This window comes from Rosa rugosa, chromosome 1, assembly GCF_958449725.1.
Source record: "Rosa rugosa chromosome 1, drRosRugo1.1, whole genome shotgun sequence".
NCBI lineage: Eukaryota > Viridiplantae > Streptophyta > Magnoliopsida > Rosales > Rosaceae > Rosa > Rosa rugosa.
The window spans coordinates 13273625-13295644 of NC_084820.1; the positions used below are offsets into that span (position 1 = coordinate 13273625).

Sequence of the window (22020 nt, forward strand, 5' to 3'; positions counted from 1 at the left end):
TTTTAGAGGTATGAATGACCTTCCCTTTACAATTTGGATGACTAAGTAAAAAACCGAGCATCTGATTGTGTTACGTAACTATGTAAATGATTAGAGTAGTTTATTTTTCATTTAAAACTACAATGTAGTCATGAATATATTATGAATGCAATTTGCAATCCCATTTTGTTCGGATAAACACTGAGTTGAGGTTTTTCAAATTTTAAAGACGTCTGAAGTCCAAGATCATTTAATGCGTAAGAAATGTGATCTATGGTAAAGAAAACAATGGTAACTTTACCAAAATAAAACTACACGTGTGCCGACCCAATTTGGATGCGGACCCGGACCAAAAAAGTAACCCGACCCGATCGTGAGGCTTTATAAACCTCCCTCCTCATTTTCAAAATCGAGCCAAACAGTAAAGCCAGAGCCAAAACACTCCTCTCTCTCCCTCTCGCCGTGATTTGAAATTCGGTTTTTTTTTTTTCTCAGTGAGCTCAGTTCTAGAAGCAAGATTCACAATGGAAGTCGAAAATTCACAGATTTTAAGTATGTTTTCTCGATTTCGAAATTATGATTTGTGCCTCTGTTTTTGATTGTGGTGCATGTAGATCGTTCATTCAATCAAATTGTGAATTGAAACGTTTGAAACTTGGATCAATTTATGATTTCTTTATTTTTGTTCGATTTCGAGGAATTTACAGTTGAAGTGTGCTTTGGATCTCAATTTTGCTTCATAATCTATAGTGTGATTTCATGTTTAATTGGAATTTGTTGCTTTGAGATCTAGTAAATTCGTAGTGTTTCTGGATAGTTCTGGTTTATATTTACGGGCGGTTCACGAAATCCATAATTTGAGATCAATGATTTTCTATTTAGCTGAGAAGAAGCACTTGAATTTATCAGGTCTATGTTGGTGAATTGGTACATTTGTTCATAATTTGAATATTTCACACTTATTTGCTACTGCTTTGCGTAGATCTCCCTGCTGAAATCAAATGTCTAGAGTCTGATGTAGTAATTCACAGCTACCAAATGTCTACAGTGGATGAGGTAATTAACTCCTTAATCATCATATACTTGCTAATGACATCCATTGTTATTAAATGGTTTTATGGATTCTTTTGGTAATTTTGGATGCAGAATGTATACTCTAGGTTCAGTTCCGAGTTCCGACTACGATTTGGACACCGAAGAATATCTTGGTAATCAAATTACAATTTAGTTTGGTTTCGAAAACTTTGTTTGAAATTACTTCGTAAGATTAAACTGAGGCTTACTATTTCCACTTCTATTCATTTTAAGGAAGTGGAGCAAATGGAGTTGTAGTTTGCTGCAAAAACCGGTTGGATGAAAAAACGTATGCTATAAAGAAAATCTCAGTATTCGTTGATGAGGATTTCCCATTTGATGAACTCATGAGGTACTAAACTTAAGCCTAAGATTCGTTTGTAATATGAATATTTCTGATTTGTATTCAGTGATATTTACATAAATTGCTTAATTTTTTTAGGGAGGCTGTCATTTTATCCAAGTTCAATAACCCTGCAATTGTCCGATACCATTCGGTATGGATTGAGCCTACTTTTGTTGGCATAACTGGAGATCCTCAAAAACCAACGGAAGAGCATCCAGTTGAGACAGACCAACCATGCCTGTACATTCAGCAGGAGCTATGTGACTGGTAATTATCACTCCTCAGTTAAAGCAACAGATTCATATCTAACACTCATTTACTAATCTATTCTGCACATTTATCATTGATACATTTTTCATCTAAGCAACAAGTAACTTTGGTTTTATCAGAAAATGAATTCCACTGATAACTTTCAATCACCTTACAACGAATAGGATAGCAATGGGCCTTGTCAAAACATTGCTCGGTAATTCCGAGTTAGAGGCGAAAAGAGTACCCCATCGTAAAAACTTTGAAAATGAAACTACACTATCCTCCATTTTTCCCTACCACTCTAAGAGAAAGGAGGGAGAGAATGATATCATTTCAAGCAACTAATTCCTAAAACCTTTTTGCACCCAAGATAACTTACTACTTTAGTCTACAGACAAACGATTTTGACTTGGTCTTTTGTTCCTGCAAGCAAAATAATGCAGTTATTAGACAAATAAAAAAATTGCATGAGATTCACATTATTGTGAGTAATAGCATAGTTCAATTGAAGGTGCAATTGCCTGCACTGGTAACCTTTTATCTTGAAATTTACATAAATTTATGGAGTTAACACTCTGCTGTTGTTGTGCTAATGAAGCACGGTAGAGCAAAAGATGAAGGCTGGAGCACTTACGCTGGAAGAATGTGCACACATTTTCTTGGAAACCGCAAAAGGCCTGAAACACATTCATGGTCACAATATCATGCATGGAGACATTAAGAAGGCAAATATATTCTTCAGCAACGGCCTGCTGAAAATTGGAGATTTTGGCCTCGGTGAGTTCACTTTTGGTTTTACATTGAATAGAACCAAGACTTAACTAGAGATGCCAGGTATCATTGGGACCTAATTAACACTTCTACTACTTAATGTTCTGCAGCCCAGGAAATAGGCGATGGTACAAATGAGATTAAAACCAGACCTCCATACTCAGCACCTGATGAACTGGTTAATGCAAAAGCTGATGTGTTTAGTTTGGGTATTCTGCTGGTTGAGATGCTACTTAACAGTACTGGAGGACATAAAGCATCTGAGGTAATTCGTATGCTGACAAAACGAGGAAAAGCAGAGCTTCCTGACAGCTGGCCTGATGGCTTACTAAAGACATGGGTGATGAGGATGCTAAAAAAGGAACCATCACAGAGACCTTCATCATCAAGGATAAGGAAGAAGAAAGTAGAAATAGAGGATGCTATTCTCAAGTTTCATCTGAAAAAGAAGCAGAAGGTACATGCTACTGCCAAAAAGCAGATTGAAGGTATGCAGCGCAAACACAGGAAGCCTAAGAATGTCAAAGGTAAAGTTCAAAGACACAGAAGGCATAGTCTACTGTAATTGTCAGTTGCAGTCATTCTTCTTCAGCAAAAACATACGGTAAAAGTTCAAAGTACTTGATAGGGTAAACATCAAATGATTTAACAGTTTTCATGCACGAGGGTTTCTATGGACAAGATCTAAGTACTGGAGAACTTTAAATACAATCGATAATGAACACAAATGGAGGATGTACTGATGTAGGGGAATCAAGAAATTATGTTAGACAATATGTTGGTTTATTACAATGTAAGCTTTGAATTCTGACTGCCTTTATTCTAATTTTCAAATATTGGTATATATCCTATAGGTATATTCACTCTATTGACATAATGGTGTATGTGGAATCCGAAGTTTTACTGTTAAGACTCATTATATTCTTATTTTCCGAGTAACAATGATGACTACATATTAAGCTTTTCGCTCTCATGTTTTGTCTCCTCCTTTTCTTTCCCTAACAGTGGTTTAACCGTTTTAAGATACAATGTGAGCATCCTAATAGGTTGTGCTACCACAGATTTTATCAACTGATTATTCTGAACTCTGAAATGCTTTAAGCTAACATGACATATGGCATAATAACTTGAGCTAACAACAAAACATGCAATCTATTTCAGTTCTTTTAGTCAGGACAATGGAAATTAAATATAGAAAGTATGTGGTTACCTACTCTAGAGAGCCATACCATTGCTTAAATGTAAATTTTCAATTTGTTGACAAAATTTCTTTATCACTAAGTAGAGTGGAGGAGCTAATTTATCAATATAATGGGAAAGAAGAAATCACTTACCATCCGAAAGAGCTTCAACGACCTCATCTCTTGCTACATTCAGTGCTCTTAACAGTATACCTATGTTTGTGACTTCTTTGGGTTTGATCCATGAGCAGCAGAGTAAGCTGGCTTCATCCACAAAATAAGGCAGAGCAATCCGCTATGTTATCTACATGTTTCGGATAATATTTTCATCTAAGCTACGAGGCACAATTCTAATTTGCAGTTTGGAACTCAAAAGTACTCTGATTTGCAATTTAAAGAGATCTTGGGATATCTAGAAGCTTGTAGTCTTTCCCTACAAGCTAAAAAGTGTTGGAGGATTATACAAAGTTATTTGGCTCTTTTTGGGTCCAAGCTTCGACAGTATAGCTAAACAGCGTAACAAGATTGATTCATTTACAAAAAGGGATCAAATTTTCTTTGGAGATAACTGACTTATGATCTGCCCAGTTTGCTAAATTTATTTAAAAACAATTAACCCCATATGCAATGAATATGAAGAAACAGTAGAACACTTGCAGATTCTTTGTGCTTGGGTGGGTTATAAAGTTATAAAAAGAAAACATCACTGCAAATGAAAAGTGGGATTTACTGAGATTCCATTTATATAATGAATAAGGAGAAAATAGTTACCTCTATTAGACTGGTTATGGTTGGCTGCCGATCTGAAGCTGGAAAAGTGGAACCCATCATCTTGGAGAGTCAATCGTCAAGAGAGTTTTTGGTGCTCATCAAAGAATAGGGTCTTCAAGCGATGCCTCTTCTCTGAGCAAGGAGTTTACTGGGCCTTCCCTATGGGCTATCTAAACCGTATTATTTGTCCAATTCTTCATGTTTCACTGCAAAAATGAAGAATTGTTGTTCAATTTTTAAGTCAATTATGAAGGCATTAATTATGCACCATTCTAGTCCTCAATACCTTTATGTGATGTTAGGGAAGGACTAGATTAGTTACCAAAAAGGGGAAGTGCCAAATTTGGCAATTTTCTTAACATTATAAACACGACCACGATGATTAAGATGAGTATATACACAGTTGCAGTAGGTTATTTCTGCAATCGTTTAAAAATGACATTGTAAACAAGTTTGGGAGCAGACACAAGCCACAAATAACTTGATACTAGAGCTAAGGTAGAACAAATTATAATATGTACCACACCAACAATTAGTCCAAAAGTAGGATAATAAGGATAAGATACAGAAAGTCGCAAATAGTCTTAGAATTGTTATAGCAATTGACCCAATTTCGTCAAAATAAACAAGTCGTTTTATTGTACTTAGTTTGGCCACACATAAAGAGCGCAACGCCAACAAATTAGAGAGAGATTTGATCCATTAAAAAATTAGAGTTAATATAAAATTATTTTGGTTACAAATGATTCAGTCGGAGCTTCAGTTTATTAATGTGCAAAAATATAAGACCTATCATTAGTTTTGAATCTTTCGATTAAGGGAAAAAAAAAAAAAAAAGGAAGAGTAAAACGAAAAATGTTGTGTGGTAAAGAAAAAGGTAAGAAGAAGACAGTTTAATTATTGATGAAGTAGAAAAATGTTCAAATTTTAATAAACAAAACCAATTATAAATAAATAAATAAAACTAAAGACCCGTGCGGACCCGCACCGAGAAAGGAACCCGACCCGAGCGTCAGCCTTTATATACCTCCTCCGCATTTTCAAAACCAGAGCCAAAGAGCCAAACAGACTCAATCGCTCCCTCCCTCCTCTCTCTCTCTCTCTCTCTCTCTCTCTGGTTTGAATTAGGTTTTCTTCAGGAGCTCAGTGGAAGAATCGGAGCAAGCCACAATGGAAGTCGCGAATCCTATTCAAATTCCACGTATGTTCACCGATCTCAATTTCTCGTTTGCTTGCTTTACTTGTTGTTGCTCCCTTGTAAATCGATTCCTACGATCAAATTCTGCTTCAAAATGCTTTGATAATTTGATAAAATGATCTGATATTGCTTTCCTTTAGTTCGATTTTGAGGATTCCTGAGTTTCTCTGTGATTTGGATCCTAATTGAGCTGAAGACTATGCAGTGTGGTTTACTGCTTATTTGAATTTCGTTTGCTTGAGATGTAGTGAATTCGCTGTGCTTCTGGACACTTGTGTGTTAGATTTGGAGGTTTTTCATGAAATGCAACATTTGAGATTAGCGATTCAACTTGAAAAACAAATAATAAAAAAATCTCTAACGATTGGTTTGGCTCTAGAGGAAGTGATATAGTGTAGTAATTGTATTTGCTAATGCTTGTTTAGATGTGCCGCCGGGAATTATATGTCCTGACACTGGAGTCACTATCCAGACCTACCAGGTGTCTAATGTTGATAAGGTAAGAAAGTATTAAAATCATTTAGTTGCTATTTACATAATTTTGTTGTTGTTTTCTGTACTTATTTTGATTTTTGGTACTTTGGATGTAGAGAACCTACTCCAAGTTTCGCTCTGAGTATGATGTGGCAGCAGAAGAGTGTATTGGTAATAAATTGAAATTAAGTTTTTGTTTTCGGATTACCTCTTATAAAACTGAATTTATTCACACACTCTCACACTAAGTTTATTCATAGTTTCATACTATTTGCTTATTTATACTGTTATACATTTCAAGGGGCTGGCGCATTCGGCGTTGTCGTTCGATGCAAGAACCTGATAGACAACCAAACTTATGCCATAAAGAAAATATCAATTGGTAACAGGGGCAATACTGATGAATATGGCAACTATAGAGACCTATTAAGGTAGCAAGGTTAAGCTACAATTTTAGTTACTCTGTCATTCTGTGTGTTTTGTATATATAAATCATCTAAGTACATACTTGAGTGCAGGGAGTCTATCATTTTAGCCACATTTGATCATCCTGCTGTTGTTCGGTATCACTCGGTAATTTGCAACATCTGACCCTTCCGTATTTTGCCTATTGTATTTTGTCTTCTTGATTTATCAAGACTAACATCTATTATCTCTTATTCTTTTCCTTTTTCTGGGTTAGACCTGGATGGAGTGCACTTTTGTTGGCACTACTGGAGGTGAACCTGATATTGTGAAAACCAATCCATGTCTTTACATACAACAGCAACTATGTGAGAGGTAATCGTCACTCCTCATTAGAAGCAAGAGATTCATATATCCTTAAAATGCATACATGAGTTACTTATCTACTCTGCATGTTTATAACACTCTTCATTTAAAGCAACAAGTTCTTGTAACCTCTTTGCATACAAGATTCACTATTAGCATTCCATGATTCTTGTTCTAGTCTTTGTTTCCTGCAAGTAAAGTCACACACTCATTAGATTGAATGATTGATAAGGAAATGCATGGAATTCACTATAGAAACTAGTAATAGACGGTTCGATCTGAAGTTGCAATTGACTGCATTCGCAACATTTTATCTTGAAATTTAAATATTAATATTGAGTTAACACTACTGTTGTCTTTTTTACAGCACGTTGGAGCAAAAGATGAGGAGTGCCGAACTTTCAAAGGAAGAATGTGCAGATATTTTCTCACAGGTGGCACACGGCCTAGCACACATCCACAGTCACAACATAATGCATGGTGATCTTGGCAGAGGAAATATATTCTTGTGCAAGAACCAAGTAAAGATTGCAGACTTTGGACTTTGTAAGTCAACTTTTGGAATTGCAATCTAGAACTAAGAGTTACTGTAACGTGAACTAGTAGTTTAAAACTTGACTAGAGAATGCGAAGTCTGTTAAGAGTCCTGACTGGCGCTTCTCTTTTTATGGTCTGCAGCCCGGATCATAGGTGAAGGTGATGATGTAATTCATTTAGGAAATCCCCCACCTCAATACGCCCCACCTGATAAATGTGTCAATGCAACTGCGGACGTGTACAGTCTGGGGATTCTGCTGGTGCAGATGCTTCTCAACATCAGAACAGATTCAGAAGCATTAACGGTGTTTCGTGACCTGAAAAAAGAAGAACCAGTGTTTCCTGCCTCCTGGCCTAACGGCGTGCTGAAGACTTGGGTGACGAACATGCTAAAAAGAAATCCATCAGACAGACCTTCATCAGCAGATATCGTGGAGAATCTAGACAAGATAGGTGATGCTATTCGGGAGTTTGTTTTTTAAAGCAACAGCAGGTATTGGGCATCTGAGACATTCTAGGAGATATTTTTCAATGCTAAGAACAGATCATTTCAGCTATAATAACTGTAAATCTCAATTTCATTCCTATAACGCAACTAATCGGCTTTGTATGGTATGCCGTGGGCGGTGGGCATGTGATACATGGTATTCTGGTAGACATGAAATATTGATCAATAGAGAGCTATGATTGAACTCCGAAATGAAAGCAGTAGCAATTTCTGATGATCATTTGCAGTAGTTTGTAGTTTATAAGTAAGGTTTGTCAGTATCCTTGTGGTATCACTAGCATGTTTTCATCTCCTAAGTTCAACCAACTAGTTCTAGCTTTCTGTGCCCAATAAACTTCCAGTAAAATCAGAGAAGACGATGTTTTATAGAGTTATTTCAGCTAAATGTACATTTATGTCCTTCGGATTTTATTTGCAAAGAGCTTTGGGTTTGGACTATAATATCCTCGACTTCCTGAATGTGATTCATCTACGGGGGAAAAGGTTCAGTCTAACAAGTAATGAATGAATAGGTTGATCCAGATAAATTACAAGTCCCATGCAAAAGTGGGATGAATTTCCTTCTTTTTTTTTCTGAATTTTTATTTATATTTATATTTTACTATTTACCATAACACCTCTCATATATTAAAAAATATTTTAAATTAACTTATAGTCTAAATGATATTTACTTAAATTCACACCCACTTTGGCTAACAAAGTGAGTTCTCTTAATAATAACTAGACTCCAAACACACCCTATGGGTGTAGATAATTACGTGTGAAGTTATTCCACAGAATGTGGAGAAAATTACTGCACATATTTTATTTTTTATTTTTGTTTGTTAATTTTCTTTTGTTTTTCTTTTATTTGTGAATTAACCATTTTGTCTTTCTCAAATATTTCAGTTCAAATGTTTTTAATATTTAAGGGATATTGTGATAAAAAAAATTCTGTTTTGGCTGACAAACTCTCTTCTAATAATAATAATAATCATAATATCGGATTTTGTTTGGAGAATACTCATTAGTACTCTGCCCATTTTGCAAAGGGAGCTTCTATTCATACCTCCAAGATTGGTACTTGGACCTCTCTCTTTTTCTAATTAATAGTTGACTTCGTCAACTCATATCAAATTACCAACAAGGATACAAAAGATGGGAGGAAAAAAAAAAGTCTTCAACTTGGAGAAAACTTTCTCCTCCAACATTAACCCTAAAATCATTAGCGATAGTTATTCTCTATCTCTCAAATGTCAATCGTGGTGGTGAGATTCTACTCCCCGAGTCAGAGGTGAGACAGAATCTATCAAGCTTAATTTACTTATATGGACGCGTGGAGGCTTGGAATTTAGTGTTGTAAGCTAAGTACATGTGAACTTGAAACTATTGCAGTTGAAGAGCAAGGCTGAGTCTGGAGGTGGAAATAGTACATAGCAGCATCTTGAAACTAACCAAAGGAAACGCAATTCTATTTTTCAATCTCCATCCTAATGCATCTCCCAACAAGAGCAGTTTCCATACCATTGTATCATACTTATCCTACTTGCGTCGTGCATCATTGACAGGACCTGCCCCAAATTTCACCCTGAAATCTGAAGTGGCCCTGCGGGGCCCACCTTAGAAGAAATTCTACCAAAAAATTTGGCGGAACTTCCCCTAAAAATGGACTACCCAAAACCTGTAGAAAAAAAACATTTACACTTCTAAACCATCCATCCTTATTCTCCTGGAGCCACCCTGCTCCCCAAATCACAACATTCTCCGATTCACATTACACAATTCCCAACTTAACAACATTAATTCCACGGTTATCAGAGCAATTTTAAAATAAAAGGTATAACAGAATGAAAAGTAAAGAGGGTAAGGGATCAATAAATCCTACAATGCGGAAGCAGTGACAACTATGCCTCAACTCCATGTACGCCCGACCTCAACTAATCTAGCCTGCAAACTGGGCATTTGAAACCGAAGGGCCCAGAGGGAAAGCATTTAAAAACGCGTTCGAGTGAGTGGACAAAAAAAAAATAATCAAGATAATTTAAATGAAACAAACTTGAATACTTTCCCACGTATTTAAACGTATAAAACCTCGATGCATACAACGTTTATAAAACATAATTCTTTAAACTTTGAAATCTCATGAAAACATACCAGCCCCGCTGGTTAAGGGAAAACGGACTAGCCCCGCTAGTCAAAATAAATAATAGGATATGGGGAAGAAAAAATCACCATACGGGTAAAGGAGCCCCTTAGGCTCTACCTACCCTCGACTGCCACTCACACATAGATTATGTAAGGAGGAGAATTAATAATCTCGACTGCCACTCACAAACACAAAGTAAGTGAGGAGGAGACACAATCCGAACGACCTGAGTATGGTGAGGAAAACAATCGAAAACCGGTAAATCAATAAATCCATAAACTTTCCCCAATATCTCACGAGAAAACAATAAGTATATTCCAATGACGTGGCCCCGCACGCCAAAATATTCTCAAAATCATAACAAATAGGCTAGATCAAATTATAAATTGTAACTCAGAAAAAAAAACTAAATCCACAATCAACAATAAGACATTCCCAATGCCAAAACCGAAAGTCGATGTATAAATAAGAAAAATATCTCCATCGAAATCCCATTTCGAAAATCTTTTAAAAAATCTCAAATCGACGAATAGAAATATATTTAATTCCGGAAACCACCTCGGAAAATAATTCGTCGAAAATCATTACTAAAATCGTAAATCATACTTTATTTCGAAATTCGCAATATCCTTTTTAAGACGTAGAGCCAAAATCATTCTGAAATTATAACCGAGATAAATCATAATCAAATTCAAAATCCGAAACTAATTAATATGCTCAAAGAATAATATTATAAACAAGTAAAGCCTTAATTAGAGAAATGAATGCATGCATCATTATTTAAAACAAAAGTCCACTCACAATACTATATAGGCGACCACACATACGAGTTTCCTTCGTTGAGCAGTAACTTGGTATAGCGCCCAGTACACAATTATATTCCGTGAATAACAATTCGGTAATTAAATACGATTCCCAAAATCAATCCTCTTAAGCCAAAATCTCTATTTCCTTCTCCGATTCAACCCAAACTTTACCACCAACACCATTTCATTAATTTACAAGTTCTAGGGCAGATTCGAGAGAAATCCGACGGTCAGATTCTCATAAATCATTAACCGAAATTCTAAATTTCCAGGAATTTATAATCGATTCAAAACTTCCCCAATTTTCACTAAACTTCACATATAAGCTCTACAACATTTATAGGATTTAATAGGATAAAAATTGAATTTAAAAAGCTGCCCTACGCTCCTCCACGCGCGACATACAGTGGCGGCGCGTGGGGTTCACGCGCCACCTGAAACCACTTCCGATGGCCACCAAATTTCAGCCACAACATCTACTCAACAAGCCTAACACATTTCTCAACTACAACAAGTTCCAATTTTACCTTGAAGTGCTCGAATTTGGCCGGTGAAAAAATTCCAGAAATTTCAAAACCCTAGAATCGGGTTTTTGCTTGATTCTCCCTCCACACTGCAAATTGATGCATGAAAATTTAGGGGGAAAATAAATGGCCCGAGGCGCTCCTATTGGACTTGGTTTGGTGGCCGAAGATGGCCGGAAATGCCGAACTGCTACAGTAATCTTCTTGGCTTGAATTCGAGCTTCTCCGGCCAAATCGCGACGACCCACAACCACAGGGGTATAGGAGAGGAGGAGAGGAGTCGACCGCCACCTGGGGCTCGCCGATTGGTGGCCGGACGGCGGCAAAACGAAGGGAAGAAGGAGAGAGGCCGACGCGGGGGAAAGAGGGAGAGGAAGAGAGAGAAAGTCGGGGTAGGTTTCCAGAAAACCTACCACAGTAACTTTCTATATATAGAGAAAGTTACCGTGAACAGTAACTTCCACATTTTAGGCCATAACTTTCGCATACGAACTTCGATTTTTACATACCATATATGCACGGGTTCGATTTAACGTCCTCTACGACTTCCATGAAGGAAACTTTCTGAAATTTTGACCCGAACAAAAAGTCAACTTTTAGGGCCACTAAAAGTATCGAAACAGAGTAAAAAGTGAAAGTAATTGTCGTTTACCGTCCAAATGACTAGTAAACCGATAAATTTAGGTTCGAGACGTAACAATCATATTTTCTAGCATAAAGGATTATCTTGATCATGAAAGAAACAATCAAGGAAGAGAGTCCTATCAAGGAATTATAGAGAGAAAAAGACTTGCAAATGCACAAGGAGGTAAATTATTGAAATTATCAACTCTGAAATTTATCATTCTATATATTTTGCATTTATTCTCTTCCGGACCTTATTAACAAGGTCTCTCTGTTTCTTCTTTTTCTGTCAGTTTTCCACTTAGAAATTTATACACCTAGTTATCTAGTAGAAATTTGAGTATTTATGTTTGACCTTTGAACAATCATAAGATGATTATGCACATTCATTTGTTCTACAGTAACTAGCTAGCTTTTGATTGAACTCCCAACGTCGCATGCACAAGTTCATGGAAGAAAGACTAAAAGTACGTATGGAATGAAAGAAACAAAATAGGAGGGACAAAATTACTTGAGAGAGAGAGAGAGAGAGATTACCACCTGGAGATTTTTTTTTTCTTAAGGTAAAAAAGGATTGTGAATTATTCAAAAATTGAAGTAGGTTAATATATTAATTTTGGAGGTATGAATAGAATCTCAAAAAAAAAAAAAACTTTTATTGAATTTATTGGGCAATGGGCATTTTGGGAAAATTAGGGAGATGTAGATACCATATTGGTGATTTGTAAAAATAAATTGGAGATCTATTTTAAGTGGAGAGATCCAAATACTAATTTTGAATGTATGAATAGAAACTCTTTTTTACAAAATCTATTCAGCAAAAATAAACTAGCAAATCAGCCGTGTGGAACACTAATTACATTTTTGTTCTTGGGTGAAAGGTGTATTGGTGAGTGGTTTGGATCATCATCACGGGGTTAGAAAGTTGGAACACAAAACATTAATAGAATCGAAAAATGGGATTTACTGAGATTTCATATATGATAATAAGGAAAAAAGATGGGATCATCACCTCCATTTGATTGGTTGGCTGCGGATCTGAAGCTGGAATCAGTCCATCATCATCATCTGAGCTTATCAAAGGAAGGAGGGATTGCCTGCATCATCGTCGTCGAAAAATAGGGTCATGAATGATCCCTTGTATTGGTTAACAACCTCGATTATGTACTGAACAAAAGTTCCAAGATGTAGAAAGAGTAACTTTACTCTCTTGTTTCTTCTTCTGGGCCCTTTTATTGGGCTTCCCATTGGGTTAGTTTGCCATCGAGTTGTAACATCTAAACCGTATGTTGAATTTTTCCTAGTCCTACTAGAAAAGGGATTCTATGGGAACTTCCTACATATCCACCCCTTTTTAACCTAGCTATACAATCAGCCTCTCTCTCTCTCTCTCTGGCGCGCGCGCGCGTTCTTTTTGTACGTTATTGCTTTTCTAATATCGCACTTGAATTGCGAATGGGGAATTTTTGCGAGGATTTGTGGGTTGAGATCTTGGGTAGACTGTCATCTGAGAAAGACTTGGTGCCATGCATGAGTGTGTCCAAGTTATGGCACAGAATAGCATCAGATCTTTGGGTGAGGAGATTTTGGGCGCAGTCGCCTCCTTTGGGTGTTTACTTTCGCACCATCCAGAATCCTTCGAGTCCTTGCATGCTCACCATGGCGGACAAGGTGCCATCTTATTTGCCTAGCATTAATTATATCTCTCTATATAATTATCATAACATGGATGATAATCTCGAAAGCACTAGCGGTTATCATCTCTGTACGTTATTTAATGGCTTAAGTTACCTGTTTGAGTGCTATAAGCGAGGTTGGCAATTTTATCGACATTATAAACACGATCACGATGATCATGATGATCAGTATCTACACGGCTGCAATGGATTACTTCTGTTATTGAAATCGGGAACTTATCAGTTTTATGTGTGCAATCCCATTACCACACAACAAGTCCCCATACCTAAAGCTTGTGTCCACCAAAACCATGAGCATTTTTGTGCTGCCTTGGCTTTTGACCCTTCTGAATCTCCTCATCACTACAGAGTTGTGAGGATTGATTTCACTGAATCCGTTTCATCTACCTCAAACTCTGTCATGTTTGACATATTTTCATCTATATACGGACAGTGGGTTCGACATAGGTTGCAACTTGACCCAGGTTTTACTGAGGGGTTCGAAAAGGTAAAGCTGTGCAGGCAATTTTTTTACTTGCGGGGCAAGTTATATAGCTTAGCCATGTCATGGAAGATTTTATGCATTGACCTCAAAACTGTTGAAGCTTCAGCCCTTGAACTCCCTGTCCCGGAGGCCAATAAGAACGGAGCGATGGGATGTCTTGGGGTGTCGATGGACCTTCTCTGCTATATAAAGCGTATGCCTTCCAGTAAGTTTCACGATCTGGTAGTTTGGTACTATGATGATCGTTGTGAATGTAGTGAATGGACTCGCAGATATAATGTTAGTTGCGGCTTGTTGGGATATGGAATAGAGTATCAAGGGTATGATTATGATGATACTGTGGAACCCTATGCAATAAGTCCTAGTTCTGATGTCTTGTTCTTTGGCACTCCCAACGTGATTAGTTGCTACCACCTCAAAAGCAAAAAGTACAAGCCCGTGTGTCACCTATCTCCCTCTAAAATTGTACCTGATTACTTCTGGGTATTGCGTGCTTGCTTCGTACCTTTCTACCAGTTGGGAAACAAAGCAGTGGTTCCTGAGGCGAAGGGCATAGAAATCTTGACTGCAGAAGCACAATGTGAAGAAGAGAAAGATGTTGACAAAGTTGAAGTGATAAACGTCAAATTATGTGATCGTCATAAAAAGCCGTTGCCACCGTTGATTTATCCTAGCGAAATTACTGAAATGTATTTGGAATTTGAGTGTCCCAATTACGGCTCTTATTTGTTATGAAGAATGAAATGCTTTTAGTTATATATGAAATCAAAAGTTGTTTGAAATTTTGCAGGTTTTCAAACATTTGCTTCAATGGATAACTTCAAAGACACTCGGTAATGGTCAAAGAATGAAGAAATTATGTAAGAAAATTTGCTGGTTTGTTACAAGGTTTTAAATATCGGTATTTTCATATCTATTGGTACTTTGAAAAAGGGAGATATTGGAAATATCGGGGATACATGATAACAAAATGGAGACAAAGCTAGTGTACTGGTGGGTATGAGATACCCTCATTTACAATTATTTGAACAAAAATTTACAAGTATTTGAACCAAAATTACAACATTGAGAACAAAAGTTACCATATTCATTTACACTATTTACATATAGTTAAACAAAAATTACAACATTGACAACGAATTTGTTCAAAAGCTTGTAAAAATGTCGTAAGAGGTGTAATTACCATTATTAGAACTAAGATTACAACATGGACAACGAATTTGTTCAAAAACTTGTAAAATGTCGTAAGAGGTGTAATTACCATTATTAGAACTAAAATTACACAAAGTAGGACTCAAATTACAACTTTGACAACAAAATTTGTTCTCACTTTTGTAAATGTGGGTATGAGATACCCACCAATACACTAGAATTTCCCAACAAAATGTCGTTTTTAAAAAAAGTCAATTTATTAGAAATTTAGAATTACATATAAATACATATGAATGTCAACTTCATCTACATCCAAAAAGAGACTCTAAGCGGTTGAAAAACCGCTCGCTAGTCTACGAAAATGCAATAATCAGACCAAGACATATGACCCATATAATGCGAATTGTAGTGATAAACATGATAGTTATAGATCTCTGTAGAGCTGCCGACTGTTTCCCTTATAAGGGGATAATAAGGATGAACCCAACTGGATGACTGATCATATACTTCTCCATATTGATTATATCCATAAGCATCATAACCAAATTGATTGTTGCCTTCATGAGATTCATTTGAGATCCCACTGCGCTCTGTGCCTAAACTCATAGAGTCAAAACTTAAGGCAATTGAAGAAACATCAAATGGGGTACTTTGATCATCAGTTGCACCTCTAGTCCTCCTCCCATATCGGGTCTTCTCTTGAGCACCATGACCATCTGTTCTCACTCCGTGGTCTTCATCTTGGGTGGTACGATCAAAATTACCGTCACAAGTAAATTGGAATCCTCTATCCACAGAAGATTGTCCATGCATATTCATATCTTTCACCTTCACCACATGTTCCGCTTCCACCCTCTCCACCATCATCAGAACTATCTGGAGTTGTTGTACCACTCCACGCATCATCACTATCTGAATTATCTTCTGGGTTTTTAACAACTTCTTCATATAAGACTCTCTCTACGTTGATTCCAGCATTAGTTGCAGTTTCTACAACTTGTGGAAGATGTCTTCTAGCTTCATCATCGAGGTGTGCAGGCATAATCCAATCATGAAGTGGATCAATGCCATTATCAAGCGGCTCGCTTGCAACATGAAGTAGATCTATATAGTTGTTTTCATTTACCACATTATTCTTTGCCTGTTTATCTCGCAGCCGCAGCTTCATGTTGTAGTAGCAGTATACAAGCTTTTCCAACTTCTGATATGCCAAATGGTTCCTTTGCTTGGTACGTATGAATAATAGCAAATGTACTCCAATTTCTCTCACACGCAGAAGAAGAAGCCGTTTGTGCCAAAATACGCATTGCAATTTTCTGCATGTTTGGTGCAGAATACCCACATTGTGCCCACCAATCAGCTGTAAATGAACTACAAGGATTTTTTTTCCTCTCCTAGATTCACCTTGAGGGGATTTTCTACTCACCTAGATTCACATTGAGGGGATTTCTCCTCACTCAGATTTGCCTTTAGGAGATCTCTCTTCATACAGATTTTCATTTAGAGAATTACTGAGTTTTTTTTTTTTTTACCTCAAATTTTACAGATATTTCTTCACTTTATCGGGGATATATCGCAAATATCTAATATATCGGGGATATTTGACGATGTCGGAGAAATTTCGTAGAAACGGTAGAAGATAAGATATTTACCCCCCCAGATATAAAAGTCCGTCGAAAAAAAGAGATATCGGAGGATATATCGGAAATATCGTAGATAATTAAAACCTTGGTTTGTTACAGTGTCAACTTTGAAGATGACAAAAAGAATAAAAAGCACGCACCAAGCCTAGAATGACTCGTGTAGCCCTTATTTTGTTTTTCAAGTATTTGTCATATCTCATCCTTTATATTCACTCTTTTGAGAGAGTTTTGCTTTAATTTCTTTACTGCTTGTAATTCAAAACAAACCGCGTGACATAATGGATATCTTTCGAATCATACTGTTAGACTGTTTTATTTTCTTATTTTCCAATAACAATGATGACTTCTTATTAATCTTTTATTATACTCCTCATTTTGCCCAAAGAGAGGTTTAAGATAAAATGTGAGCCTCCTAACAGGTTGTGCTACTAGAAAATTTATTAGATCAGAATTCTAAAATATGCTTTGATATATCACGGTGTAGGCTAATACATAGTATGCCCAGAACAAGATAAACAATGATTTCAGTAAAAGCAAGGTTTTACCCTCTGTCACTCTGATTCTCAACAAGCTGAGAAGGGCCATAGGGCTTCTTGGTGTCTGCTACAGGTTAGATATTACCAAATTCGGCTGCAAATGGCAAGTTTGCAATGGGAAGATGATTGGGCCCTATGATTGGAGAAGCAAATAGGAAGTTGAAGGATTGATCATATCATCATATTATGCCTTTCATCAATAATTATATGTGGCATCGATCCGTAGTGGTTCTACTGACGGGGAAGATGACTGCAGTACTGTTGGATCAGGGTACTATAACGCGCGTGGAGTTTTGGTCATAGGCTCATAGCTATATTGACATGGAAGATTGACCAACACAAGCAAACGTCTGATCAGATTTTTTTTTTGGAGATTACTAACTAATGCAAAATCTATTCAGGGAAAATTAAGCTATCTATATGCAGTATGAGAGAGCACGCGCGTTTTGCTAGCCTGTTTGTGCTTGGGTGAATGGTGAGTGGTTTAGATCATCACCACTACATTGGATTATAAAGTTGGAAAAGAAAACGTTACCACAATCGTAAATGGCTTGGGGTTTCACCACTGTAACGCGCTAGCTACTACTCAATTAATACGCAGCTGCTATTGAATAATTCGCTGGGAATTAATACGCAACTGCTATTGAATGATTCGCTTGGAATGAAGACTTTACGTTATTTCGAAGAACACTTTTGATATCTGTTATATAAAGTAAATTGTTGAGAATGATAGTTAAATTTTTGAAACTCTTGCTATGCCCTTTATTAAATAAATTGTTAAAAAATAAAAATGATATTATAAGGCTAAAATAGTAAATAAACAAAATCATTTTTTTTTCAAGAAATTACAAAAGATAAGAAAAAAAAAACCCATGTTAGTAACTGTCAATAGTATTTTGCTGCCTTCAAATTTTTTTATTTTTTTGTTTAATTTCCTTACAATTTTTATTTTTTAAATCTTTTTTATAAGAGAGTTTCTATTGGGACCTCCAAATCTGCTCACTTGACCTCACTCTATTATGAATTATTAAATGACATATATAACCTACTATAAAATGACTATTAAGGACAATAATTATACCAAACAAATTGTTATATTTATTTTCTCTAGACTTTCCAATTTAATAATATTAGATTGCATTCTTTATTATTTTTCCTATTTATTTTCATTTTCCAATTTCACTACATACTCATTAAAGCATTCATATATATTTAATAAGAAATAAAACTATGATTAAGATAAAAATGTATGATATGCATATTGAACGCATATTGATCAGGGAGAACAAAATAAATTGTATTATGACCTAAATCTAAATCTATCCATTATATTTGCAGAAAGAAGAAGAAAAAAAAAACAGAGCTAGCAAATAAAAATAAATAAATAAATATTTAAATAATTAATCATGAGGTACAGAAAATAGAGAAACATTAAGAAAAAATGATTAATCTTTTTTTTTTCACAGCTAAAAAAGAAAAAGTAAATAAAAAAAATCACATAATATTTCATGTTATTTTATTTTTATTAATTTTTAAAACTCAATACTTTGTGTTTGATTTTTTTTTATTGGATAAGAGATCTGATTAAGGAATGAAGATGTAATTAAGATTTATAGAGTAATTAAATCATTGAAATGACTAAAGTTTTTTATTATAAAGATCTTAGTTTGTTTGTAAATTATATGAGTGAGGTTATTTGAGGAACTTTAGTGAGGTTTAATGAGTAAATTTAGTATTTGAAAATTTGATAGGAGGTGTAAAAAGCATAGAGGTCAAGTGAGTAAATTTGGAGGTTCCAATAGAAAAACTCTTTTTATAAAAGTGAATTGGCAAGCAAGCACCGAGTGCATGCCAAGAGGCTAGTATGAAACAAAGCGAAAAGAAAAACAAAATTATATACATATGTGATACAAGCAATTTCATTTTGAAGGCTACTTTGTGCAGCTTCACCTCTATCTCATGTCAAAAGTCCAAGTCAGTTTGTAAGAGCAACTCCAACAGCTTCCCCATAATTTGATTTTTCTCTATTTTAGAGAAAAATGAGCCTCTTTTGCTCCAACAGATTCCCTATAATTATCTCTATTTTAGAGAAAGTGAGGAAAGAGAAAACCAAATTCCCTATATTTACAGCAAATCTCTAAAATTTAAGGAAGAATATGGAGATTTTAGAGATTGCTGTAAAATAGAGAATCTGTTGGAGTTGGAGAAGAAAAAGATGCTAAAGCTTTGACTTTTGCTTCCCTATTATACAGAAATTATAGGGAAACTGTTGGAGTTGCTCTAAGAACTTAGAAGCTAGAGAACAATAACTTGGGCTCCTGTGTGTCAGAGATAAGTGAAATTTTTTAAGTTGCAAAATGAGAAACTTAATTGGTTTTATTTTTTATTTTTTTTTATTTATCAAATGAGTGCATTCATATGGAAGATATTACAAGCGGTATGAATGATACAAACAGAAGCCACTAATGGGTCACTTATAACAAGAGTCAAACCAAAATGCCTGAACATAACTTCCTAATGGATAGCTCCATTTTCTCCGGCACACCATGAAACAAGAAAATGGTCATACCGACCAAGGAGACTCGTAATCCGACAAACTGCCAAATAAAGTTGGTAAGAAGATGTCGGCATCCCAACTGGGTAGCAACTCTAAGCCCATGAAGGATTGGCAAGTGCTTGAGTCAACTTCGCCTCCTGAGAACTGAATACATGTGATAGTTGCGGGTGTAAAGCGTCATCACTCGATCAGCGGTGTATTCTAATCGGCCACAAACACAACCACAGAGGATCAAAGTTATTCAAAACACAGAAAACAAACAACAAAACATAAACAAAGCAACGAAAAACAAAAGGAGATGCAGCACTCCTCCTGGGCCAACACAACCAGGCCCAAAATTGGGTGGGCTCGAGGGACAAGTCCAGGGCCCAATCCAGATCAGCCCAGCCCGAACCCAGGAGCTCTCCAGCCTCTGCTACCGTCGGAACCACCTTATGCCGCCCCTTAGAACCACCACACCGTACATCAACCAACCCCTGGAACAGCTCACCGAAAACCCGAATTGAGGATCCGATCTGACATCAGATCACCAGAGATCCTCAATATATACAATCAGCTACGCGCCCAGACAAGTCCGATCTGAAACAGGAGGACACCAGATCGGGACACAGAACCACCCAACATATAATTGGTTCTTCTATGTTGAGTAATGTAAATGATCTTTGGTTTCTTCACTTAAATCGGCAGTTTCACTGTTCTTCTCCACAGACAGCTTCGTCAAACCATCGATTGCAAGCTACTGTCTTAAAGAGTCTTATCAAATGATATAAAGAGGTATGAGAAGGTCATCTTTATGCATGCCACACTAGCTAGCTGCCTCTGATGTTGGGCTGAACTCTGTTTTCTCTATGTTACGATGCATTAACAACCAGCTCAAAATAAATAGCTTGACCAATATTCACTTTTGAATGTTGTTCAGGGTAACTGCACAACATCGATCAACGCATATAGATAGATTCAGAATGCTCGATCATCTTCTCACGCTGAAATCTCACAAGATCGAATGAGGTTTATCATAGTATCATCCTGCCATTTTAATTATGTGAGTAATCTTAATTTTACAAGCATATATAATACGAGGATGCAAAATATATACTACGAGTCTGCTGAATATTGATTCAGGAACGCTCACCAACACAGTTTCTTCAGCAAATAGCTAGGTAACTCTTTCACTGCCTCAAAAGTACGTTGATGCCAAGTCCAATAATCCATGATTGATCGTTTATGACATTTAGGTAGAGATACTTCTCATTAAAGAAACGTTTCTGATGGAATATGGACGCCGTAATTCTAGTTTTATGACAAAGTTCAGTTCAGTTCACTTAAATGATTAAAGTTTGTTCTCAAGTGGATGACTTTTTGCATCAATGTGTTTTTAGGAAACCTGGACTACTAAAGGGTTCAAAATAGACTGAACACTACTAAGTCGGCCCAAATTTAAATAATTAAGGTGGGCTAGCCTGAACACTACTAAGCGCTGAAGTCAAACATAAGGATGAAGATTCAATGCTTAATTAATTAGTTTGATTTCATGGATTTCTAATCTTAGCGTCAAAGTTTTGTTGCTGATGCAGTGTATCATTAATGTCACATTATGCTAACCTTACGACAATGGACGCTCTCGTGCTTTTTTGTAACCATACTCCAGACTAGCTATGTGACGTTCTAGACTTCCATGTTGATTTCTTATAAAAATGTTAATACTAATAAAGAGGCACATATGAAAGAACAACATGCTACAATACTCTACGCTTCTGCACTGTTTTTACTCTGACCTACTTTTGAAATCTTGATAAAAATGGTATGGTAGAAACTGAGTTTTGTATGGAGCTCGAGGCATTTGCCAAATTATATTTTTCTAGCGACAGGTTTAAAATTCTTACTATGGTCTGACGTTGGACATTTTCTAGAAAACTGTTGGTTATGGGAGTGTACAACCTAGAGAGGCGAGGCAAGAATTTGACGGTAATAGTCTTAATTAAGTGGGTTATATATGAACCTCCATTGTAC

At 36.3% G+C, this 22020-nt stretch overlaps 1 protein-coding gene and 1 long non-coding RNA gene across 5 annotated transcripts; one reads left to right on the forward strand and one right to left on the reverse strand.

Moving 5' to 3' along the window:
* Nucleotides 1–1830: 1830 nt before the first annotated feature.
* On the reverse strand, nt 1831–4607 carry LOC133718762 (uncharacterized). Of its 4 annotated transcripts, none has more exons than XR_009850562.1 (3): nt 4375–4602; nt 2286–3863; nt 1831–2074 (listed from the first exon to the last, which is right to left on the reverse strand). It is a non-coding gene; the product is annotated as an uncharacterized LOC133718762 (long non-coding RNA). The 4 variants fall into 4 exon arrangements; XR_009850565.1 differs by lacking the exon at nt 1831–2074 and having other exon boundaries at nt 2285–2799; nt 3757–3863; nt 4375–4599; XR_009850560.1 differs by lacking the exon at nt 1831–2074 and having other exon boundaries at nt 2285–3863; nt 4375–4607.
* Nucleotides 4608–5442: 835 nt separating this feature from the next.
* Nucleotides 5443–7975, forward strand: LOC133734347 (uncharacterized). Its single transcript, XM_062161980.1, has 8 exons — nt 5443–5575; nt 5998–6071; nt 6163–6217; nt 6348–6477; nt 6565–6619; nt 6729–6826; nt 7185–7363; nt 7496–7975. The coding sequence occupies exons 1-8, from the start codon at nt 5545–5547 to the stop codon at nt 7834–7836; spliced, it is 963 nt and encodes a 320-aa protein (XP_062017964.1). The 5' UTR covers nt 5443–5544; the 3' UTR covers nt 7837–7975.
* Nucleotides 7976–22020: the final 14045 nt, after the last annotated feature.